The 20847-nt window shown below is 35.9% G+C and overlaps 1 protein-coding gene across 2 annotated transcripts in view; it reads left to right on the top strand.

The window, feature by feature from the left end:
• Positions 1 to 20847, top strand: part of AKAP6 (A-kinase anchoring protein 6) — a 287326-nt gene that overhangs the window by 136159 nt on the left and 130320 nt on the right. The window contains exons 6-7 of one of the 2 annotated variants that reach the window (XM_056347614.1): positions 3068 to 3164; positions 4437 to 4603. In XM_056347614.1, coding sequence (XP_056203589.1) covers positions 3068 to 3164; positions 4437 to 4603 — 264 coding nt within the window. The remainder of the gene's footprint in view (positions 1 to 3067; positions 3165 to 4436; positions 4604 to 20847) is intronic. The other variant, XM_056347615.1, reaches the window with a different exon arrangement.

The following is a 20847-nucleotide window of genomic DNA, read 5'->3' as shown; positions in this document are numbered from 1 at the left end:
GTTTGAAGTTCCTCCTTCATTCTAAATATTTCACCTGATTTTATTTTTAGCTGTGCAAATTTGCATCTCTCCATTGTATAAACATGTAATACTTGTTACATCTTCAACTCTTCCTTTTTCATGTGTCACGTTATCAGCCCTGCGGTATGAGGAACCATGAACACCGATGCCCTGATTGAGGGCTATTCTTTCCAGCGTTCCTTGTCCATTTGTTTCTTTTTCTTATGAAATTACCACCTGTAAGGAATTATACATACATATATAATTCTAAAGCCAAAACTCACATTTCACCTACATCAACTGACAATTTCCTTTTCTTCTGTTGGTATTTAAACTTACATGAGTGGTTCCCTTCTTTTAGTGTGTGCTGGTTTTGGCTGGGATAGAGTTAATATTCCTCACAGTAGCTAGCATGGGGCTGTGTTTTAGGTTTTTGCTGAAAGCAGTGTTGATAACACAGGGGTGTTTTCGTTAATGCTGAGCAGCGCTCACACAGAGCCAAGGCTTCTTCTGCTCCTCACCCCACCCCACCAGCAAGGGGCTGGCAGGGCACAAGGAGCTGGGAGGGGGCACAGCTGGGACGGCTGGCCCCAACTGACCGAAGGGACATTCCACACCATATGGCATCATGCTCAGCATATGAAGCTGGGTGAATAAGAAGGAAGGGGGGGAATGTTCAGAGTGATGGTGTTTGTCTTCCCAAATAACTGTTGAGTGATGGAGCCCGGCTTTCCTGGAGGTGGCTGAACACCTGCCTGCCGATGGGAGGTGGTGAATGAATTCCTTCTTTTGCTTTACTTGTGTGTCTGGCTTTTGCTTTCCCTATTACACTGTCTTTATCTCAACTCACGAGTTTTCTCATTTTTACTCTTCTGCTTCTCTCCCCCATCCTGCCCGGGGGGAAATGAGTGAGTGGCTGCATGGGGCTTAGTCTCTGGCTAGGGTTAAACCACAACGTGGCGGCTCTGTGCTGTTAAGAGTTTATTTCTGCTAAATTTCATGTATGTTCACAGTATTTGTGCCACACATGATTTAGCCTTAAAATCAGAATTTTGCACAAGGAGAATATTGCTAGTCAAATCCCAGAAGTTTGGCCCCATCTTTATTCATCATATTTTGCTTCTTCAGTTTAACATTATTACTGGTTAATAGGTGCACCTGAAAATCAAGCTGTATTGTAGTATCTGGTGCGTTATGTTAAATGAATCTTTTCTAGGACACCAAGCCTCTTTTTTTTTCCCTAATGAAAAAGAATACCTCATCTTTTCCGATTTTCCTATCAAACACATCCACATCATCTCGAGACACTGCCACATCCAGCTGCATCTATACTCAACTTCAATTATATGAAATTACACAACCTACTCTCAGGTCCTTTAGGTTCTCTTTTGCTGTGTGAGGCACACGCATAGTGCATTTCCTGTGAAGTGCATGATTACAAACTATTCAGTACAAGCCTGTTTTAAGTAAACAGAAAATTAAATATTGTCAATGCTTGTTCAGACATGCTCTTACGAAGGAAAAAGAACTTCTAGATTTGAGTTCATAAAACTCTAGATTTAAGAAAGGGCCAGACGTAAACTAGGCATCCTTTCTCCTTCTTAACTTCTCTCGGGGCTGCCCCAGTTGTTCAACAGCTGGTACGAAACAATGTATTCAGATGCCCATCCAAGGAAAATTGGACTAGGCAAAATGCTGAAGGTAGCAAAATTCTTGTTTATTGCTCTATTTGAATGGAGAATTCTTAAAAATATTCTGTCACTAAGTGTGAGGTACACTGTTGCCTGAGACTCTTAGTCTGCCTGAGCAAGATGCCTCTTTCAACCATGACAAATACAGTAAAAGAACATCACTTTTTTACAGTTCAGGCAATATTATTTTCTGCTACACCAATCAGCCTGACTACAGAAGTTAGGAAAGAAAGGAAATGGTTGCTTCCCTAAGAAATGAAGGCTTTTGAGTATTTTGTGGTGGCTGCTACTTCAGTACTAACATAGTCACTAGTATTTGGAGACTTATAAATAAGTTTTATAAAACCCAGAAGCTGCGAATGTACTCTTGCAGTCTCCTTTCATCTCTTTCATCATCTACTTAACTCATTCCCAAGAGAAGGCAAAACAGTTTTCTTCCAAGGGGTCAAATATTGTTTTCATTCATTCCATAGACATTTCAAAGGGAACAAGAGTTGCGTGTGTGTGTGTGTGTTCAGGGCTGCACATGGTTTATGATTAAATACAGCAAGTACCCCTTTCTTTATTGTATTGTGTTTCTCTTTCTTACACACAAGTACGAGTGAGAAGCTCTGGCAAATAATTCACAAATTTATCCAAGTTATTGGTAGTGTATGAAATGGCATAACATATAGTACTGGATCATGTTTCCAGTTCCTTTCTTTATCACTAGATTTTAATGCAATTTGTAAAAATAAAAATTAAATTAAAAAAAGAAACAAAATATTTTAATCACTGTTAAAGCGGAGATCCTTTGTAAACTAGTAAAAATATTCGTGAAAAAAGGATGAAAAATACTTGCTTTGCAAATTAAGAATGCAGAGATCTAAAGCAGTCTGATTTGTTCTTTGAAAACGGATACGAGAGAAACTCAGAAACACAATATTAATAGTTTTGTATGAGTGCGCATAAGGCCAATATATTCAATGCTGTAATTTTTTATGGTTTCATAAATAGTGCTATCACCAACATTTCAAAGAAATCTGAAAAATACAGAGCTCATATGTGGTAGCATAAATTTAGTGTATTTTATAGAACACTGTTACTCCAGATATAGCCTACGGGTTGTGACTTTTCATAAAACCTAATGAATTTCTAGATTTGTCAGCTGTTTCAACACAGATGCACTTTGCTGATCTAATGGAAACATTTTGAGCCCAGATCCAAAATATCAATAGCTTTTAGTATCGCAAATTAGTTTGGCTATTGGGTAAATAGGGATGTGGTTCTTGATAAAAAGCAGCAAGTAATTTTGTACGTGTGTTTTATGATAACTGCCTCTCCAATGTCTGATACTGAGATTTTTCCTCTTTTTTTTTCTTCTCTTTTTTTTGCAGAGTTTTAAGTTGAATGTAGATAGCCACTGTGCTTTAAAAGAAGCAGTGGTAGAAGAGGGACGTCAACTTCTTGAGCTTATTGTATCTCACAAATCAGGTAAATCCTTCTGAAATATTGCAAGTCTTTATGTCTCCAGACTATTAAAGAATGAAGAAGCATTGCTGTAAATTACTGCATATATTCACTTCCTTATGTATTATTAATATTTACATTATCAGATTGACCTTCAAGATTTATAAATGTTTCATATACTGCATACAATGCAGTGATACTTATAAAATGAAATACTGCCTGCAAATAGTCTGTTCATTTTATTTTGGTCTTGCTGCTCAGCTGAGTTTCAATTGAAATCACATCACTGAAAACTTCACACTGACACATTCTTTGATGTAGGTGCTATGGAAATAACATTAAGATAATGAATTAGGATTTCAAATATATATATATTTTTACATACTCTGCATGGATAATTGCATTGGTAAAGCTTTATTTTGCCACTTAAACTAATTCTTACATTGATTTTAATATATTTATGAGGAATAAATTAAAAATACCTTTTTCCCTTGGTTAGGCTTGTCTTCTGCAGAGGCCTTAAATCGAGAGGAGGAGGAGAGATATGCTTATTTCCCTATCTCTATCCCCACCACCCCCTATATTTTTAGGTGTTTGTGTGACTTGTATGATAGTAGGGTTTTAATCAGCATATACTGATATGGAATGTCATCTTAATTTTGGCCTATTTGACATGCTTTTCGTCCTGGTTGAAGTTATCCTTTGGTCTACTGTTTTCTGCTCATGTGCTTCTATTGTTTCTGATCATGTGCCTCTTTCACATTGTGCCTCTATTGTTTCACAGCATCAGACATCTGTGTAATGTGAAAGCTATAGGAAATTAGTGACTTCTATGTATAGTTCCAAAAAGGTATAGAAACCATAACAGAGAAGGGTAGTGCATGTCATCATATACTTTGGAAACGATAATGTGTAAACTGCAGATAATATTTACAAAAAATGTATTCTGAAGATTCTGAAATGTTTTGAAATAAAGACTAGATATTAGAGGTTCAGACTACCAGAGCATTCCTTACTGCATAGGAATCACAGTTTATGTGGGATTTTCCTTTTCTTGAAATCATCAGCTGAAACATAATCAGAATTTAACCTGATGGCCAAAAGAAATGTTTTTACCATATAGCACTGTTGTGCAGTATGAACAAAGGTAATGCTTGAATTTATTGCTGAGAAAATACATTAAAATCCGTGGTGCAATTATTCTTTTAAATATCCTGCTAATTCTTTGAATAAAGAATAATATTTAAAGATGCAGTTGAGTTTACAGCTTTAACTCTTTTCCCCTTCATTGTGGAGAAGGACTGAAGGACATGCTGCAGATGATTGCAAGTCAATGGAAGGAACTACAGAGGCAAATCAAACGGCAACACAGCTGGATTCTTAGGGCTCTGGATATCATCAAAGCAGAGATACTGGCTACTGATGTGTCTGTAGAGAATGAGGAAGGGACTGGGAGCCCTAAGGTAAGTGGCTTGAAGTTTGCCTTATTTCCTCTTATTTCTGTCTTCTTTTGAACTAGGCACCACTGAAGTTTTCTTTCTTTTCATTTCTACTGGGTAAACTTTTTTTTAATAAACAAAATGAAATGCCTTACTCTGAAACAATAAAAAATCTTAGAACTTTCAAGTTTTCCAGGAAGACCTGTCTCACTGTGTGTGTAGAGGGGCATGGGGGGGAACATAAAACATTTAGTAAACAAAACATAAAGCATCTTTAACATGAATAATCAGAATGGTTTTAAATTGTTTTGTTGCAACTATAAATCACTATAATCAGTGCAATCACTCAGCTCTGACATCCATTAGCCGCTTGGTTACAGCAAATTAACAAAGAAGAGAGAAAGTGATTCATTATCTCATTCCTGTTAATGACTATCAGATGCATTGCTTAATTAGGGGATGGCCATTGTAGTGGGAAGAAGGTCATATGCCTTTTCACAAATCTTTTTGCTCTGAGTTTAAGTCCTCTGTAATAGTGCATGTGTTAAATACAACAAGTACTTTAAGAATAAGGTAGTGACACCTATCATAATTGTGTGGGTATTAATTATTAAAGGGGGCTTTAGTACTTACCAGTTGCCAAACTTAATATTTGTAAGAGCATTTTGAATACAAAACATGCTTATTCAAATTGGTGCAAGTAGTGTGGGGACACTACACACAATAGGAACTACTGGCAGAGGATCCATGACCTTTCATTATCATCAGTAGTAAGCAAAGGTGGTTGGGGGAAGGTGCATTGGAGAAGTGCTGATTTTTCCAATGCATTCTAAGCAAAGAATATGCAGCAGAACAATCCAATAACGTAATGTCTTGGCATGTAGCAGGCTCAGATTTGTAGACAAATTCACAATTCCGATTTCTAGAAATAACAGAGATGTTTGTGCTGAATAGATTTTCAAATTCTGATACTAGACAATTCTTTGCATTTGTCTTTAGTGCTTCCTAGTGAACTAGTTTGTAGAGTGACTTGTCTAGGATTACATGAAATGTTCTGGTGTTTTCTTATAATAATTCTACATAGCAAGAATGTTCCTAGAGATGGTGGAGGAAGAGCCAAGGATAACAATGAAACAAAAATTCAGGAAAAGACATGTATGCAGGAGACACAACTTGAACTGATAGTCCTCATCACATGCGTGGTGGAAGGTGCTGCTGTGGCACGCAGCTCTTTAGAAAGGAGGTAGTGGAGCAACACTTGGTTTCATAGTTAGGTCTGTTAAAGTAAACAGAATAGCTCAAAGCTCAGGTTCTACCCCACCAATAGTATGACCACACTGAATAGCTTGACGCATCTATGGCCAAAAGTCTAACCACATAAAACTGGTCTAAAATTCAGCTGGATTTTGCTGTGGAAATCATGGAATCCCTAGCTTGGAGTAATTATATTCAAATATTTGCTTCAAAAGGGAGAAATGGAGGCATGTTTTATGTTGCAGTAACTTTTTCATAGAGATAGGTGGTAGGTCCTTGCCCCGTGCTTTTCATCATAGAGATAGGAGCCTGAAGCAATGCTTTTTTTGTGCCTACAGTTAAATAAAAACGCAAATAGACCAAAAAAAAAATAGACCAAACAAGAAGTATTTTCAGGTTAATTCATTAATTAAATCACATCCCTGTATGATTCTTATAAATACGGGCAATAGTGCAGTCAAATGCCATCTACCTCTTCATGCTGAAAGATTAAGTAATGTTAAAATACAGTTGGTAATATAACTGTAGGTTTCAGTTTGCATTTATTTGAAAAGCCAAAAGGAACCTGAGAAGTATAATAGAAAATCTAAAGATTATATCTAGAGGGTATTTTTCTTTTTGCCTTGTTTGAGAAGCTACAGGAACAGTGCTGGTGTTAGAAATCTGTAAAGAAATAGGAAAAGAAGAAATTTCAAAGACCCTAGGAAACTTTTCCCTTAGGACTTTCTAAACATGTTTTCATAGTGCTACAGCATCTTTTATGCAAGCAATGGAGAGTGGAAGGGAGAGAAGGACATTCTGCACTCTAGAAATACATTGTCAACATTTGTATTCAAGAATTCAGATTTTGCTTATGAAATTTTTCATTTTATTGTATATGAATCTCGTAGTGGTTCCTAGTGATTGCTGTAGAAGACTCAAGGGATTTCAAATATTTCTCTTGCCTAAGCTTTTCTAAGGTATTGCATTCTCTGTACAATCTTAGAAAAACAATTAGGTCTCCTCTTTAAGTATTTACTATAACTGTTATTCAGTCATTTTTATAAAGAAACAAATGATGACTGTATTCAGCTTAAATTGAAGGATATAAGGTTTTGCCTTCTTACCCCATTGAGAAATACCTTTAAAAATAAATGTCAGATTTGCCATGATACATTCCAACAAGTACTGATCTAACATTATGAGTAGTAAACATGACATACAATACATATGACTTCCTTTCAGAATCTTAAGACACTTAGCTAACAGTAGGGGTTTTCTCCCCGTGGAAATAGTAAGTAATATTCTAAAATATCCGGAAAATAGGATGAATGTTTGCATATGTGTATGTATCTTGTGTTTTTTCACCTTCTGGAGATGTCTGAGACCACTTGTTTTGTAACAAACTCTATAATTGGGCCACTTCTCCATCAGGAAAGGCCTACTGGAACAGTATTGCTTTCAATGAACAGTGAAGAGTGGTATTGAAAAATAAAAAGATGAACTTTCTTATCTAGTGGCTGTGTTATTGCCTGAGTATTACCCTGATCTATTTAAATCATTGTTTGGTGGAAAAGTTCTGAAGACCCCGTAAGTTAAGTGTTTAACTTATGCCCATGGCAGACATTCTCCTTCATTGAAACTTGTATGGAATACTATTCTTAGGGTCACCTGTAAGTTTTACTCCCAACATGCTTTTGGACAGTTGGTTCATTACTACAGTTTTTGGATCTGGATATTTTTGTTCTGCAAGTAAATGTTTGAAGTAAGTTTTGTTTTTTATGTAACAGTTCAGAGCAAAACATCAGAATGTAAAGGCTGGTAGGTTAAAAGGATAGCGCTGTACTTTAGAAATATATATGTAGTCTGTACTTCTGGACATGTTCCTTTCCAGAATAACTGCTGTATTACTGGAAAATATTTCTGCTTTTCCATTCCAGCTTCAGAGAAACAAGCATGAAACTGTTTAAGGCATTGGGCCTAATGCTTAGAACATTGAAATCTGACTTTGTTGTCTCAGGTGAAAAGCACTCTTGGGAAGATTGTCATAACTCTCTGATAGACTTGCCTGTCAGTGGGTTATTGATAGAAACAGTAAGGATTTAAAGAATATTAGAAGGAGAGGTGAAAATAACAAAGTAAACCTAAATCACAGAAATAATAGATGGCTCAGGATAACAGAGTTCAAAGTGGTTAAAAAAGCCTTTGTATAAAGGGAAAAAGAAAACCAGTCTATTTTCCTCTTGATGTGTAATTAAGCATCCCACACGTCAAGGATCATCTCCCACTCAATTGCACATAATTTTACAGTTTTACAGCCATTCTAAATAAATGGTCTTCAGTACATAGAAAAGTGATTTTCATGAAAAAAAATAAAACTTGGTGAAGCTGTTTAATATCTACCTCAGTTTGAGATTCTGGGAGCACTCCTTGACAGACAGTTTTATAGTGGCACTGGTCTCAGACCTAACTCGTGGACTTAGCACTGCAGTCCAGAACAATTGCATCCTGTTTGACATTTTAATATGAGGATGAATCTGTGAAATGGACAAGACAGACCAAAGGTTAGAGAATGGTAACAGTCCGTCCTTTATTACTTCAGACTTGTAATGTCCTGGCCATCATATCATGCTGCTACGACTACAACATTTAGATTAATATGTTGATACAAAAGGAATATACAAATGAAGTGTTTTGGCATCTTTGTGATCAGTGCAGAAAAATATCATATTTGTGAGTCGACATTTTGCTTTTTCTCAGTGTCTTTTATCAGCTCTAGATTTCTAATCTGCAGACATCAGTATGATGCATGTGCTGTAATATAAAAGCCAACACACTGGTATTTCTTCTGATGTCTTCCATTATTTAAAAACAGGCAAAGTCTGTATTGGGACAGTCTTAAATATTGTCAACAGATAACAGAGAGTTAGTTGCATCTAGGCAGGAATAGCATATGCTAGAGGGATCATTTTACTTGGGTTGCTGGAGTTTCTTAAGTCACAGAAGAATTCTGAAACTTCACACCTCAAACTGAATTTATTTATTTTACAGTCTCTCTTTCTCTGTCTTCTACATGCACAAACTCAGTGTCAGACACATGCGTTCAATCCTACGTCTCATGTTCTTAATATTGTGGAATAAAATGTCAAATAAATAGCCATCACTTCGTCAGTAACAATTTGAAAAATAATAAAATGAAAATCAGACTTCCATCTCTGACATGGTACAGACATATGGAAAGGGAACCTCATCTGGTGGTACACATGCCATGCGGTTATCTCATGGCTTAATCAAGTCTTTTCTTGGAAAAGAAATGTACAAGGAAAGTTTGTGCTTTATTTTTTTTCTCTAATGTGTCCATAATGAGCCACATTCCCATCTAGACATGAGAGAGCTTTATGCTGTGAATACAACACCTTATAGATCAGACATTAAAGTTAAATTCCAACCACCTTTATCCAGGCTTACTTCCAGTATCAGTAATTACCATCTGCTGTCTTAATTCTTTGCAGTTTCAGCTGAATGTATTAGTCTCTTCTGTTCAGAACAACTGGATAGTGCTGGGCACAGTTAAATAGTTACTACTTTTCACTGGTGAATAAATTTCCTTATAATACCTTACAAAGTATTTACAAATTATTTCTGTGCTGAAAAGTATTACTGCAAGTCTGTAGCTCACCATTCGCTACTGCAAAAGGTGGTAATAGGGGAAGTGATTTCCTGTAATTAGAACAGAAGGTTTTGCTATGTTGCCATTGCGGCATAGTCTTAAATTGTTGAATATTTAAAATGCTGTCTGTACATAAATAGTATTATTGTGCCTAACAGCTGAACAGTTTAAAATCATACATGTGACATTTCAATTCTGAATCTTTTGTAACTTTGGAAGTCTAGACTAAAGATATTGTGATCTCACTCTTGAGTAGAAATGATGCTGTTAATTCTGCCCTACTCAGAAAAAAAATGCATTGACAGTTATTATTTTGCTTGGATTTAGGTATTTTAGTATGTGACATTACAGTATTCTTGATGTGTCAGCCTCTATGGTGGGGTTGGATGAGTTGGTCAAATGGATAGAAAGGGTAGTGGTATTTCCAAAATCCTTCTGTAAATTGATAGACAAAATTTTGGTTTTGTGAGGAATAAGCCTGTCTATTAGTGTTTTTACTGGAGCATGTGAAACACAACTGAGTTCTTTTTATATTAGTTGTTATCCAAATACGGGATTGAAAATGTCCATTAAGAATTTCCAAGCTAGTCAAAACAAGCTATGTTGGTGTAACAATGAAAAGAACCTAAGAAACAAGAAGGAATATTTGTGTCTTTTAGTGCAGCTAGACACTTCTGCTTCCTCAGTTTGCTAGTTTTTAATACCTTGCTTTATAAGTTAAGTATTTTTAATCTTACAGACATCACCTAGAATGTGCACAGACCTAGCCATCATTGTAACATAAAGTATCTTCAGGAAGGATTTGAGAGGTGAAACCATAATTTACACACCATTTTACAGTGGATGAATAAAAGGAAACAGAAGGGTGTTTTAGATTGTGTAGTAGCACAAGCCGGCATTGGTAAAAGGACAGCCTGCATATGGAAAATTGAATGGGACTGACTTATAGTGAGTCTTGTAGAAACAAGAAATACAGATAAATGGAATCTACTGAAGGGTATCAAAGATGTGATCATGACAACTGGGCAGAAAATCTTTTTTGAAAGTATTGTACTAGACTGAGAATTAGTTGGAAAATTTTACGTGAGAACTGTAGTATAGAGAGAAAGAAAACACAGAACTTTAGTACTTTTTAGTACCTTTCTGGTATGGGGGTTTTAATCGGCAAAATCTGTGCCTTGCCAAGGAAGTGCCTTTCTTTGTCACATTTCGAAGAACAATTTTCTTGAGATAAGCAGAAGCTTTCAAAAACCCATGCAAAGACAAGGTAGCCATGTAGTCTTCTATGTATAGAAAGTTTCCTTTAAGTTTCTAAGTGAGTGCAATCTTAAATTTATAAATTCCATACAGAATAATATTCACAGAATGCCTCGGCTTCATCATAAAACTGCTAAGATTCTTCTGTCTTGTCTTTTGTGTCTATCCTAGAGTAAAGGAATTATGTAGTTGAACAAGTTCTTGCTTAGTTAAAAGGCTTTAAATGAGCAAGTAATTTTGGGGTGAAAGATTGTAAATTTCAAAGCTCATAAAAGTTGAATTTTTAGGATCATTAGACCAAGGTCTTTTTCACAAACATAGGCACAAGCAAACTGAACCTTAAAACCTTCCCTTTGTCAGCTCTTTTAGAAGGGCTTTCTCCCCACCACACCCTGAGCAGGTGTCTGAACTATTGTTCTTTTTCTGGAGGAAGAGTGTTATATTCCAGCTGGCTTTTCAGAAGGATTTACACAGCTGAGATCTTCCAGGAAAATGCTGTTAATCAAATCATGTCCTTGGTAGCCTCATCACGTTGTGCCCCTGTAAGCCTGCTGTGGACCGTGCCAGTGGGCTGCTTCACAGGAAAAGAGATGGTGTGGTTCTTCCCCACTGCCTTCCTCACCACTGGCTGGAAATCCACAGCCTGCACTACTGAGGCCACCTGGGATGAATCTCACCCATTGTTTTGGTGGGAGTATGTTGTGATAATAACTACATTTTTCAATGGCTGAAGTGCAGCATTATGCAGGTGTGCTTGTAAATGGATTAGTAACACTTTACCATTGCTTTTAGAAGTCATTTTTAGTTGATAGAAGAATTTAAAAGTTATGTATCTGGGAGAGCTGTATTTTGAAAATGTTTCTTTTGTTCAAATAATTGCAGATTTTTTTTTCTGTATGATTGAAAGCAAAAAAATTTGAGGTGCCCCAAAAAAGATTTAGGGCTCTTGAATGTACAGTCAGCTTCCACATGGTAGATTCACTGGTATTTACTGGAAGATGTTTCTCCCGAGTTGTTAACTGTATGACTTTTAGTGAGCAGGAGGAACAGTTTTGTGTTTAATTCAGAGCCCCGCTTCACGGAGAAAGGAATGAAACTAAGCAGACCGTGCTTGGACTGCAATAAGACAAATGAATACGAGCGCCATCCTCTTTCTTTCATTCTTTTCTTTCATGTTACATAAGCCCTGTTAAAACTTCTCTATATCACAACTTAACTAAATATCTTGCTAGTTTTCAATGATACTATGTCCCTGAAGTCTTAGTTAAGCAAACCTGGGTCCCATTTTAGTTCTCAGATTGTTTTCTCATATATCCATCAACCTCCTTGCATATTTGCTGCAAATTCTGTATGACAATATTGTTTTCATGGTATCTAAAATAATTTTGATACTCTTTAACAAGCCAGATTTCTAAAACAGTAGCAAAGCTCCTCATTTTTTTCCAGTGAATCTAAAAGTAACCTTATCTTTGGTTTATTGAGCTCACTAGCAAGTATAAAATGCAGAGTACTGTACTTTAAAAGTCGTATTTTTGCAGCTAAGTTGCATCTACTATTAAGCACAATGTTAAATCCTGTTATAAAACATAGGTATGTATTTAAACCAATATATTCTGATATTTCCTACAAAAATATTAAAAGTCATATTCTAACTGAAGATGTGAACAAGGACTCCAAGGTATCTGTGGTACTTATAGTATGCTTCTATAATTTTTACACCTTAGTGATTCTAGATAGTGTATATTGATGACTTTTGGCAACTGTAGGCTCTTTAACAGCCATCACTGTTAATAGAAACAGTTACACTTAAACAGTTAGCAAAGAAATTATGATTTTTTACTTTAAGAATAAGGAAAGCTACTTTCTATTAAAACATAGATCAAGTTCAGTTTGAAAGATGTTTTAAATCTAAATCACTCCACTGAGAACAAGTGCAGACTGAGAACTTGATGAGAACTGATATTTAAACTGACATACGCCCAAGGGGCAAATTTTATCATAATGCTATTTGAATCTTTGAACGCTATTATCTGAAACTCTGAAAGTATGTTAGGCTATTGTAACTTCGCATGCATAACTGGACAACTCCGACATTTTATTTAGACAAAAATCCCAGTTGGGCTTGGCCTGTATTTGAAAATACAAAGACAAGAGTGTAATTTGTGTATGTATTCATATGAACACATTTATCTTAAGTGACTTAAACTAAGTATTAACCACTCAAAGGCCTTGATTTTCTATTTTGCCAGTATCTGTTCATTCTGCTTTCTCTATACAATTCTATTTATGCATTTTTGTTCTGTTAGTTTTAATAGAATGTATTTTCAGCAGTGAATATTGGTAGAAGGCTGTTCTTATTCATGTCTGCTTATTGTTTCACATGCTTCTCAGATTTCCAGAGAAATCCACATTTAATAAGTGTTTAGTAACATGCACATACAAATATACAGATTCATTTTACTGAAAACTGGACATCTCCCACTTCAAAGCAGAAATTTCTAGGATAGGCTGTTGGAGCTATTACTTCTCTTTTTCCTGTGTGGGCTCAGAATCCGGTGTGCCCCTTCAAGTTTTTACAGCCACAGGAGAAACAGCTTTTTTCTTTATTTATTTTTTTGAGTTTGAATTCAGAAATAAGCAAGTGAAAAGAAGGAATACTAGCTGACTGAAAAGTCTTGGTGGAACAAGTTTGTGGTTGGCTTTGTAGATAGTGATCACTAACAAAGCAAATTATTTGAAATTCAGATCTTTTCAGTTAACTTTCCTTCCTCATTTCTTATCCCTGCTCCATTGCCCTCCATGCCATCTGTTGCTCTTCAGAATAGTTAAGGATTTCACCAGGATCACAAGCGAAACAAAGTACAGGAGCGTGTGGGGAGACTCTTCTCACAGGGTTCACTGCGTGGTCAGACCCAGATGGAAGGGCAGTAGGACTGAAAGCTGGTACTCTATGGACATTGTAGCTAAATTGCAAACAAAATTGGTTCTGGTCAGCTCAAACAATAGAGTTTGAATGTGTGTTCTACCCACGTGTTGTTTACCAGTCATCACAATGATAAATATTTTGGATTGTTTAGATAATGTGGCATAAGAGTTAGAGGTTGGGCTTACAGGGCTCTCTTTGACTATCTCCACTAGCCTATTTTGCCTTTTCTAGCTCTGGTAGTAACAACACAGAATCACTTCATGCTTATCCTGATTACCTCTGGTAGTGCAGGCTTCAGTGGAGTAAACTCAGCTTGCCTCCTGTACTGAGGTGCTTTCTTATTTTTGTTGCTAAACTGTTCCCACCATGTTTTGCTTGCACAAAAATCATGTTTAAAAATCTAGCTTTTCCCTTTTCACATAGTATCCTGAAAATCCTATACTTTAAAAATGGCAGCTTAATGTGGATGCTATTGCCAATTGTCATTACTGAAGATTGTTGCTTCTGTTAATAGCATTCGATCTTTGTCATTTTATTAAAATTATATTACTGCTCTGAAAACAAGAATTACTGCTTTATTCAATTGAAGAGTGACTGGCATGGCACTCCTCTGATCTTTAAAAAGAAATTTTACTTTCATTGTATTTGTGCATTAAATTAAGTGTTCGTATCTACAGAATAAACTAACATCTTATAAATATTACTGTGTTTAATTATCAGTTCAGTATTTGAGTTTTTGCTGTTATGGTTGATGTCTAGGAGTGATTAAATATGTAATAGAGAACAAAAGAAACATTGATGTGAACAAAGATACTATTAGATAAAGTTAAATTTTATCTTCTGCATGTTTTTATTCTTTTTAAAGTATTTTAATTACTTTTATAGTCAGTGTGATTGGGTGGCATTTCCTTTTTTTCCAATTCAGTTCCTATTTTAGTCTTTCAGAACAACATCTTCTAGCAATGATTTAATCTGTAGAATCTTTCCATTCTAGTCTCAGCTGTATGTATAAAACAGCTATTCTTCACTGGGGTAGTCACAAAAGCGAAATCAGGTAAAATAATGTATGAAGGAACAATCTAGTTGGACATTCAGCATTTTAAATCTGATTTGTTCTTAAATGTCTTGTGGCATAGTACACTTGACTACACTTAAACTTTTAGATTCAGAGTGATGTTACAGATCTTGTTAGTTTTGTATGGTAATCTATTAAAAGGCAACAGAATACCATGCTGAGTGTTGTGTCATCTAACGTCTTTATGTGTATCTACATTATGAAAAAAAAAAACACCTTTTCAGCAGAGCACTTGGTGAAACATAGGCTTACATATTAGAAGACTGCAAAAGGCTTATGGTAAAAGCATACGCAAGTTTGTATGTCAGGTCTAGTAACTTGTGGATAATATTTTTTGTAGTACTTTTCTTTTTGTATTTTGCCAGGATTTTTAATTAAGCCTTTACCACAATATCTCAGAAGGTCTTAATTTATTGATAATTATAGTTACCCAGGGTAGTGTGACTAATCTGAGAGGTATGATTGGGGCTGCATCACATTTAGAAATCTAGACTTGTTTCTTAAACACCTGGAAGTAACTACAGAAAAATATGTGTGGTAGTAGTGCACTTAGCTACATCCCATGGGCAGCTGTAAACATTAATGACAGTTAACCTAAGATGGCTTTAAATGTAAAATGGGAATTCTGACCAGGAGACAGGTGGTAGCCATATTCTTTTATAATCGCCCCATAGCATGCTTTATGAACCATCATCAGGCCAGAGAGAAAGAATAGCTCATCTGGGCATGTACACTTCATTTCTTCATCTTATTTTTCCTCTTTACAACCATGTTATAGAAAGGAGCCAGGCATTTAGCATAGAATACCTTAATCCTTGGGTTTATGAGCCCTAAGAACATCACAAATATGGTTGATACTGATAGGTCACATCATGAAAGGAAATGGTAAGAACAGAGAGAAAATTGCAAAGGAAAAAGTTCAGATCCAATTAAGTGTTCGGCACCATGTGTTCTGAAATACTATGACTTAAAGCTATGATATGCAACAGAAGTCTAGAATGGTGCATTTATGATTGTGTACATTTGAGGACTGTCATTTCAGTTTGGAGGAGAGGTGCAAGAAGTAGGTGACTGAGGTCAGCTTGTCTTTTCTGTACTTGCTGTTGGTTTGGCAAGTTTTCCTGGAGACCGCAAGGATGTTAAGTACAAGTATTAACCTGTACAGGCTGCCCTTCCTATCTTAGATTTGAGGTGCAAGGGTTTAGAGCACTGTATAATAACCCAGTACTATTAGGACAGCAAAATATAAAGAGGAATGGAAGAAAATAGGACCAGTTTCTATTACACAAATCCTGGGTGTAGTGAGATGAAACAGCCCTAAAACAAGGAATGGAAGTAGATGCCCAGCTTTTTTCTAAATATGACAACTAATGAGTTAGTTTGTAAATCGGTGATTTTTTTTTTTTTGTTATTAACAAGTCAACAATAAGGTTAGAAAGTTACTTTCATAGGTTTCTAATCTAATAAAATGTTTTTAAAATATGTTGTCTATCTGTTGGACAGGAAATGTATTAAGGAAATAAATATATTTAAGTTCATGTTTTTGCTAGTTCATTCATTTGGGCCTTGATTCTTAGTCTTTAGTATAGATATTGCATGATGCATCCATAGTTATCTCAGTGGACTTCTTCCTGACATGTACTGGTACAAAGACTTTTGTTTGTAGAGTATCAGCTAATTAAAATAAATCTAAAAGTGAACATGAAAAATGTTGATTTCCAATTCAGTGAATCCTAGCAATATTATAATGTTTGGGTTTAATTCTTGAAAAACATATTAAAATTAACTTTTCCCCCATTTACGTAATGCGTATAACTAAACTTCCTTCCTACTGTGAGACAGTTTCATTTATTGTTATTTGTAAACAGCTTAGTAAAGATGCATAGTGGATTGGTCTAGAAACTCCTTGAACAGTTTCTTTTGAAATAACACTACATACGTTAAGCTCAATTACACATCCAAACAGCCACAACACACTTTTGGTAATTTATTCATTGATTTAACATAGTACCCAGAAGAGTCATGCCTGCTGTCAATTTTGTAATATATTATGTTTTAAATATACTCATGCTCACCCATGCACGCCATTAAGGTGTGCATAAACCTGTGTTTTTCTCTCTTGACAGCTATAAATGTTTGTTATTATTACACAAAACATATGTTCATGTTGTTTTTGTCTAAATTATTCTATCTGGGGCTATAAAGTTTTAATGTTATTAGTTGCCCTTAGAATTTTAATGTTTCACTGCTGTAACCTTCTTAGGATTTCTCTGCAATTAAATAGAAACTATTTCACTACAGCCTGGAAGAACAATATATTTTATACAAATAATAAAAAAATCCTTCTTGCTCCATTTTCTTCCAGTGTAGTAAACTGTCTACTTGACAAGGTTCTATATACAGCAGTGCTACCTGTAGTATTTTCCAGAACTGAATAGAATATTGCACTTTCCTCCAATCTCCTCATTAAGAAAAAATCTAGCTTAACCCCTTTAAGATAGGAGGTATGTCATAAGCAGTTTGCTTTGAAGGCCCTCTCCCTGTTGTTCTCTGTTGTCCCCTTTCAGCAAAGTAGCTCCATTACCGAGGAAACCTCAATCAATGTAACAGATATACTGAAAAAAGCTGGCCGTTTAGACTACATATTAGTGTAGAAAAATAATTTGAAAAAATGTCTCCCGTGTTGTCTTCTAAATAGCAGCAGTGTTGGCAATAGGAAAATGTATTACTTCCCCCTTTTCAGGTTTCAAGGCCCTTTTCTAAGGAAAGAGAGCAGATAAGAATTCGTCCAAGACGTTAAAAGATATTTACTGCTTTTAAATGAGCAAAGGACTTGTTTAGGACATTCTTTTCTGAATACTGGATTAAGGCATTATATGGACCTTTTTTCATGTATTTTGTGCCAAAATACCCTCTCATAGAGCAAGTAACGTATAACAATGACATGCAGATTTTAAATGTCTGATTTTTACTATGTTATTTCTAGCATAGCACACTGGTATTTCTTATACATTCATCAGGTATCGTTCCACAATCTGACTGTAGCTCGCTTCATGTATAGAGGAGCCAGAGGAAGCAACAGTGATCAGAACATTCAAAATAAACTGATTAGAATATACTTGCTCTGTTAAATTGATTAAGCATCTTTTAGGAAAAAAAACACCTGAATTTGTGCAAAATGGTTGAGGTACTTCAACATGAGCATTTGAATTGGAAGGTGCTTCTGGAGTCTTGTATTAAAAACTTGAAAACAAAATAACCTGCGTGACATCTTAAAGAAAGATATGGGGAAGAGGACATAGTTAATGGCATTACTAACTACTAATGCTTGGTATTTCTGAAGCACAGGATACTTAAACTTCAGAATGCCTTTTGAAAAAAAGAATATTTTTTACATTTTACAGAGAAAGAAACTGAGGCAGAGGGGTGAAGAGCCTTCCCCACAGTTTAAGGGAGTCATTAGGCCAGCTGTAATTAGAATTCAGGAGTTTTGTCTTTCAGCCTTATGTTGAGCTCACTGAACCAGTAATTCTCACACTTCTACAGTACCAAAGACCCTTTAACATTTAATGCTTCCAGGACGCTGCCAAAAAGATTTCTTTCTTTATGAAAACTAATTCTGTCCACCCAAATCTGTTTCCCTTGCTTTCTTTGCTCTTCTTTATTTGTTCTTTCATTCTGTCTTCCCTTTCACTTCTTTTATGCTCCTGAATCTTTGTCTTTTTTAATTCATTTTTCTTTTTTCCTCCTTTTGTCCACATGCTGTTAAGAGAATTAGGTCTTTTCACCCCCAACAATATTTCTTTTTGTGTCCCTCATTTTCCCTAGGTATCTCAAACCTGCCCTCAGTACTGCTCTGTCTTACAGGGCCACAATTGCTGCTCACAGTGTTTCATAGCACCCTAATTTTCAAGATTTTAATTATATCTGAAGCTTTGCCATGGGAAAGAATAAGACCACAGCCTTCTATCCGCAGAACTAAAAAAGCTTACAATAGAAAAAAATGTACCATTTGTTGAAGAATAGAGATAACAGGGAAAAAGCAGTGTGTCAAGGTACTTGGTTAAACAATAATCTCTTACAGAGCACTCATTACTGCTAAATAATTGACTGTGTTGGGAGAAAGGTTTCTATGTGAAGAGAGGTTCAAGAAGGTCAGTTATCTAGTGGTAATGACCGTAGCGGTCATTAGAGGGTATTAATGCTATTAAGAACAGAACTTTAACTTTTTATTGAAGTTTTTATTTAAATTATATTAACTTTGATTCAACTTTTAATTGAGGTGCAACCATCCAAATTCTATAGTCAGGAACCAAGAAGTAATGAACATAAAATTACATGTTCTTCTGATAGGCTGATGAGTCTTTAATATATTATCATTTCAAGAGTCCCTACAGAGCAGTTATTAGTATAAAACTATTCAGAGGTATGCTGTTAGAATGAGAGTTGGGTGACTGATTCAGGAACAAATCCCAGCTTGACCCGTAGCAAATGCAGGCGGTATATTTTTGAGTAAAAAATAACTTCTTTTCATAAATACAATTGCATGTGTTCTCAAAACTCTTGCTAAGTTAAAGCAAAAATCCTTTGATGCCTAAAAAGATCTGTCTTATAAACCTGATGCGTGGTGGCAGCCACACTGAATTGATTCTGAATTCAGTTTATAGTTCCATGCTAAGTTCAGTACTTGTTGTATAGAGAACCTCATCCTGAAGGTAAGTGGGGACAGTATCGCTGCTGTTCTTCCAGCCACACAAAATCCAGTCGGGCTGTGGCTGGGGCTCCCAGGAACCTGAAACAGCAGCTACTAGGTGGAAGGGCTGAGCTAATACATGAGTAGCCCTCCTGCTCCATCTTTCTATGTTGTCCCCTTCCCTAAGGCATATCAGGAATAGGCTGTGGAATAAGTCTGAAATGCTGGAGGGCTAGAGAAGAGGTATGAGACTGTAAAATGAACTCTCAGGGGACCAGAGGAATATCGCATATCTTGCCACCTTTTAGTCTTCTTGAAACAGAATTTTTTGTACTTGCCTTTCTAACCCGAGGACACAGTAATGTGCTTTAAAATAACAGCAGCAAAACCAACACGCTACCAGAACAAAACGCTAAACACTGTTTTGTTCACATGGAGGAATGATGAGCAGAAGAATGGCTGCTATATGATAGAAGTTAATCACATTGCCAAGTGCATGTCTGGGCAGGTGCTAAGAGACTTTAGTAAGAAAGGAACAGCGTAGCATACAGAGGATTGCAAACTGAACAGAATCCTCCATGCTGTCATGGCAACTTTTCAAGGTCCTATTTGAGAGCCAAAAGCTATACTGTGTTTATGCTATGAAAAACTGTGACATTAAAAGAGATCTAGCAGTCTTATAAAGTTGCAAAGAGAAAAGAATCTCAGGGTGAGTTATTTATAACAAAGGAGAACATGCTATCCAAAAGATTTTTTGCTGCTTTTATATTAATGCATCAAATGAAACCAATAAGGTTAAACGGTGGTTATTTGTTGTATTGTTACCGGACAGGGTTTTCTGCAGTGAGGAAAACCCAGTTACTAATACTATTAGTGTCAATTGACTTTACTACAGAAAAAATATTCTAGGTTTTGGAAATGTTCTGGGTGTTTCCAGAACTTCCAGGATGATGCTCAATTTGCAGTTCTGTTGTTCATTATATATTTCTATAGTTTCATTGTATGGAGTGATGCACAGTTCTAAGAAAGCATCTTCTGCTTCTAAAATCCTTTGAACCTTTTTGTTTTCTCATAATTACAGACTTGGGGAATACTTTAAATTGGTCTATTGCCATTTTCTTGCATGGAAATTTGCTATATGAACTGATCATGGCTCCTTTCCCATGTTAAAAGAAAAAAAAAGTACACCACTTTATATTTTTGGTAGGAAGCCAGGTTTTTGTCATTTAGACATGTCACATCATTATGAAAACATCATGCATCATAACACAACATAACAATGTCATTTGCTGAGATGCTGACTCCTCTTGAAAAATGGTGAAGTGGTGTGTGCATATTTCCATGCAAAGAACTACTTCAGTATTTTAGAGCGTTTTCCTGGGGCTGCCTAGTGCAGTGGTCTAATGTATTAGCC

The sequence above is a fragment of the Falco biarmicus genome, chromosome 7 (assembly GCF_023638135.1).
Source record: "Falco biarmicus isolate bFalBia1 chromosome 7, bFalBia1.pri, whole genome shotgun sequence".
Classification (NCBI taxonomy): domain Eukaryota; kingdom Metazoa; phylum Chordata; class Aves; order Falconiformes; family Falconidae; genus Falco; species Falco biarmicus.
This window is presented reverse-complemented; position numbering and strand designations above follow the sequence as displayed.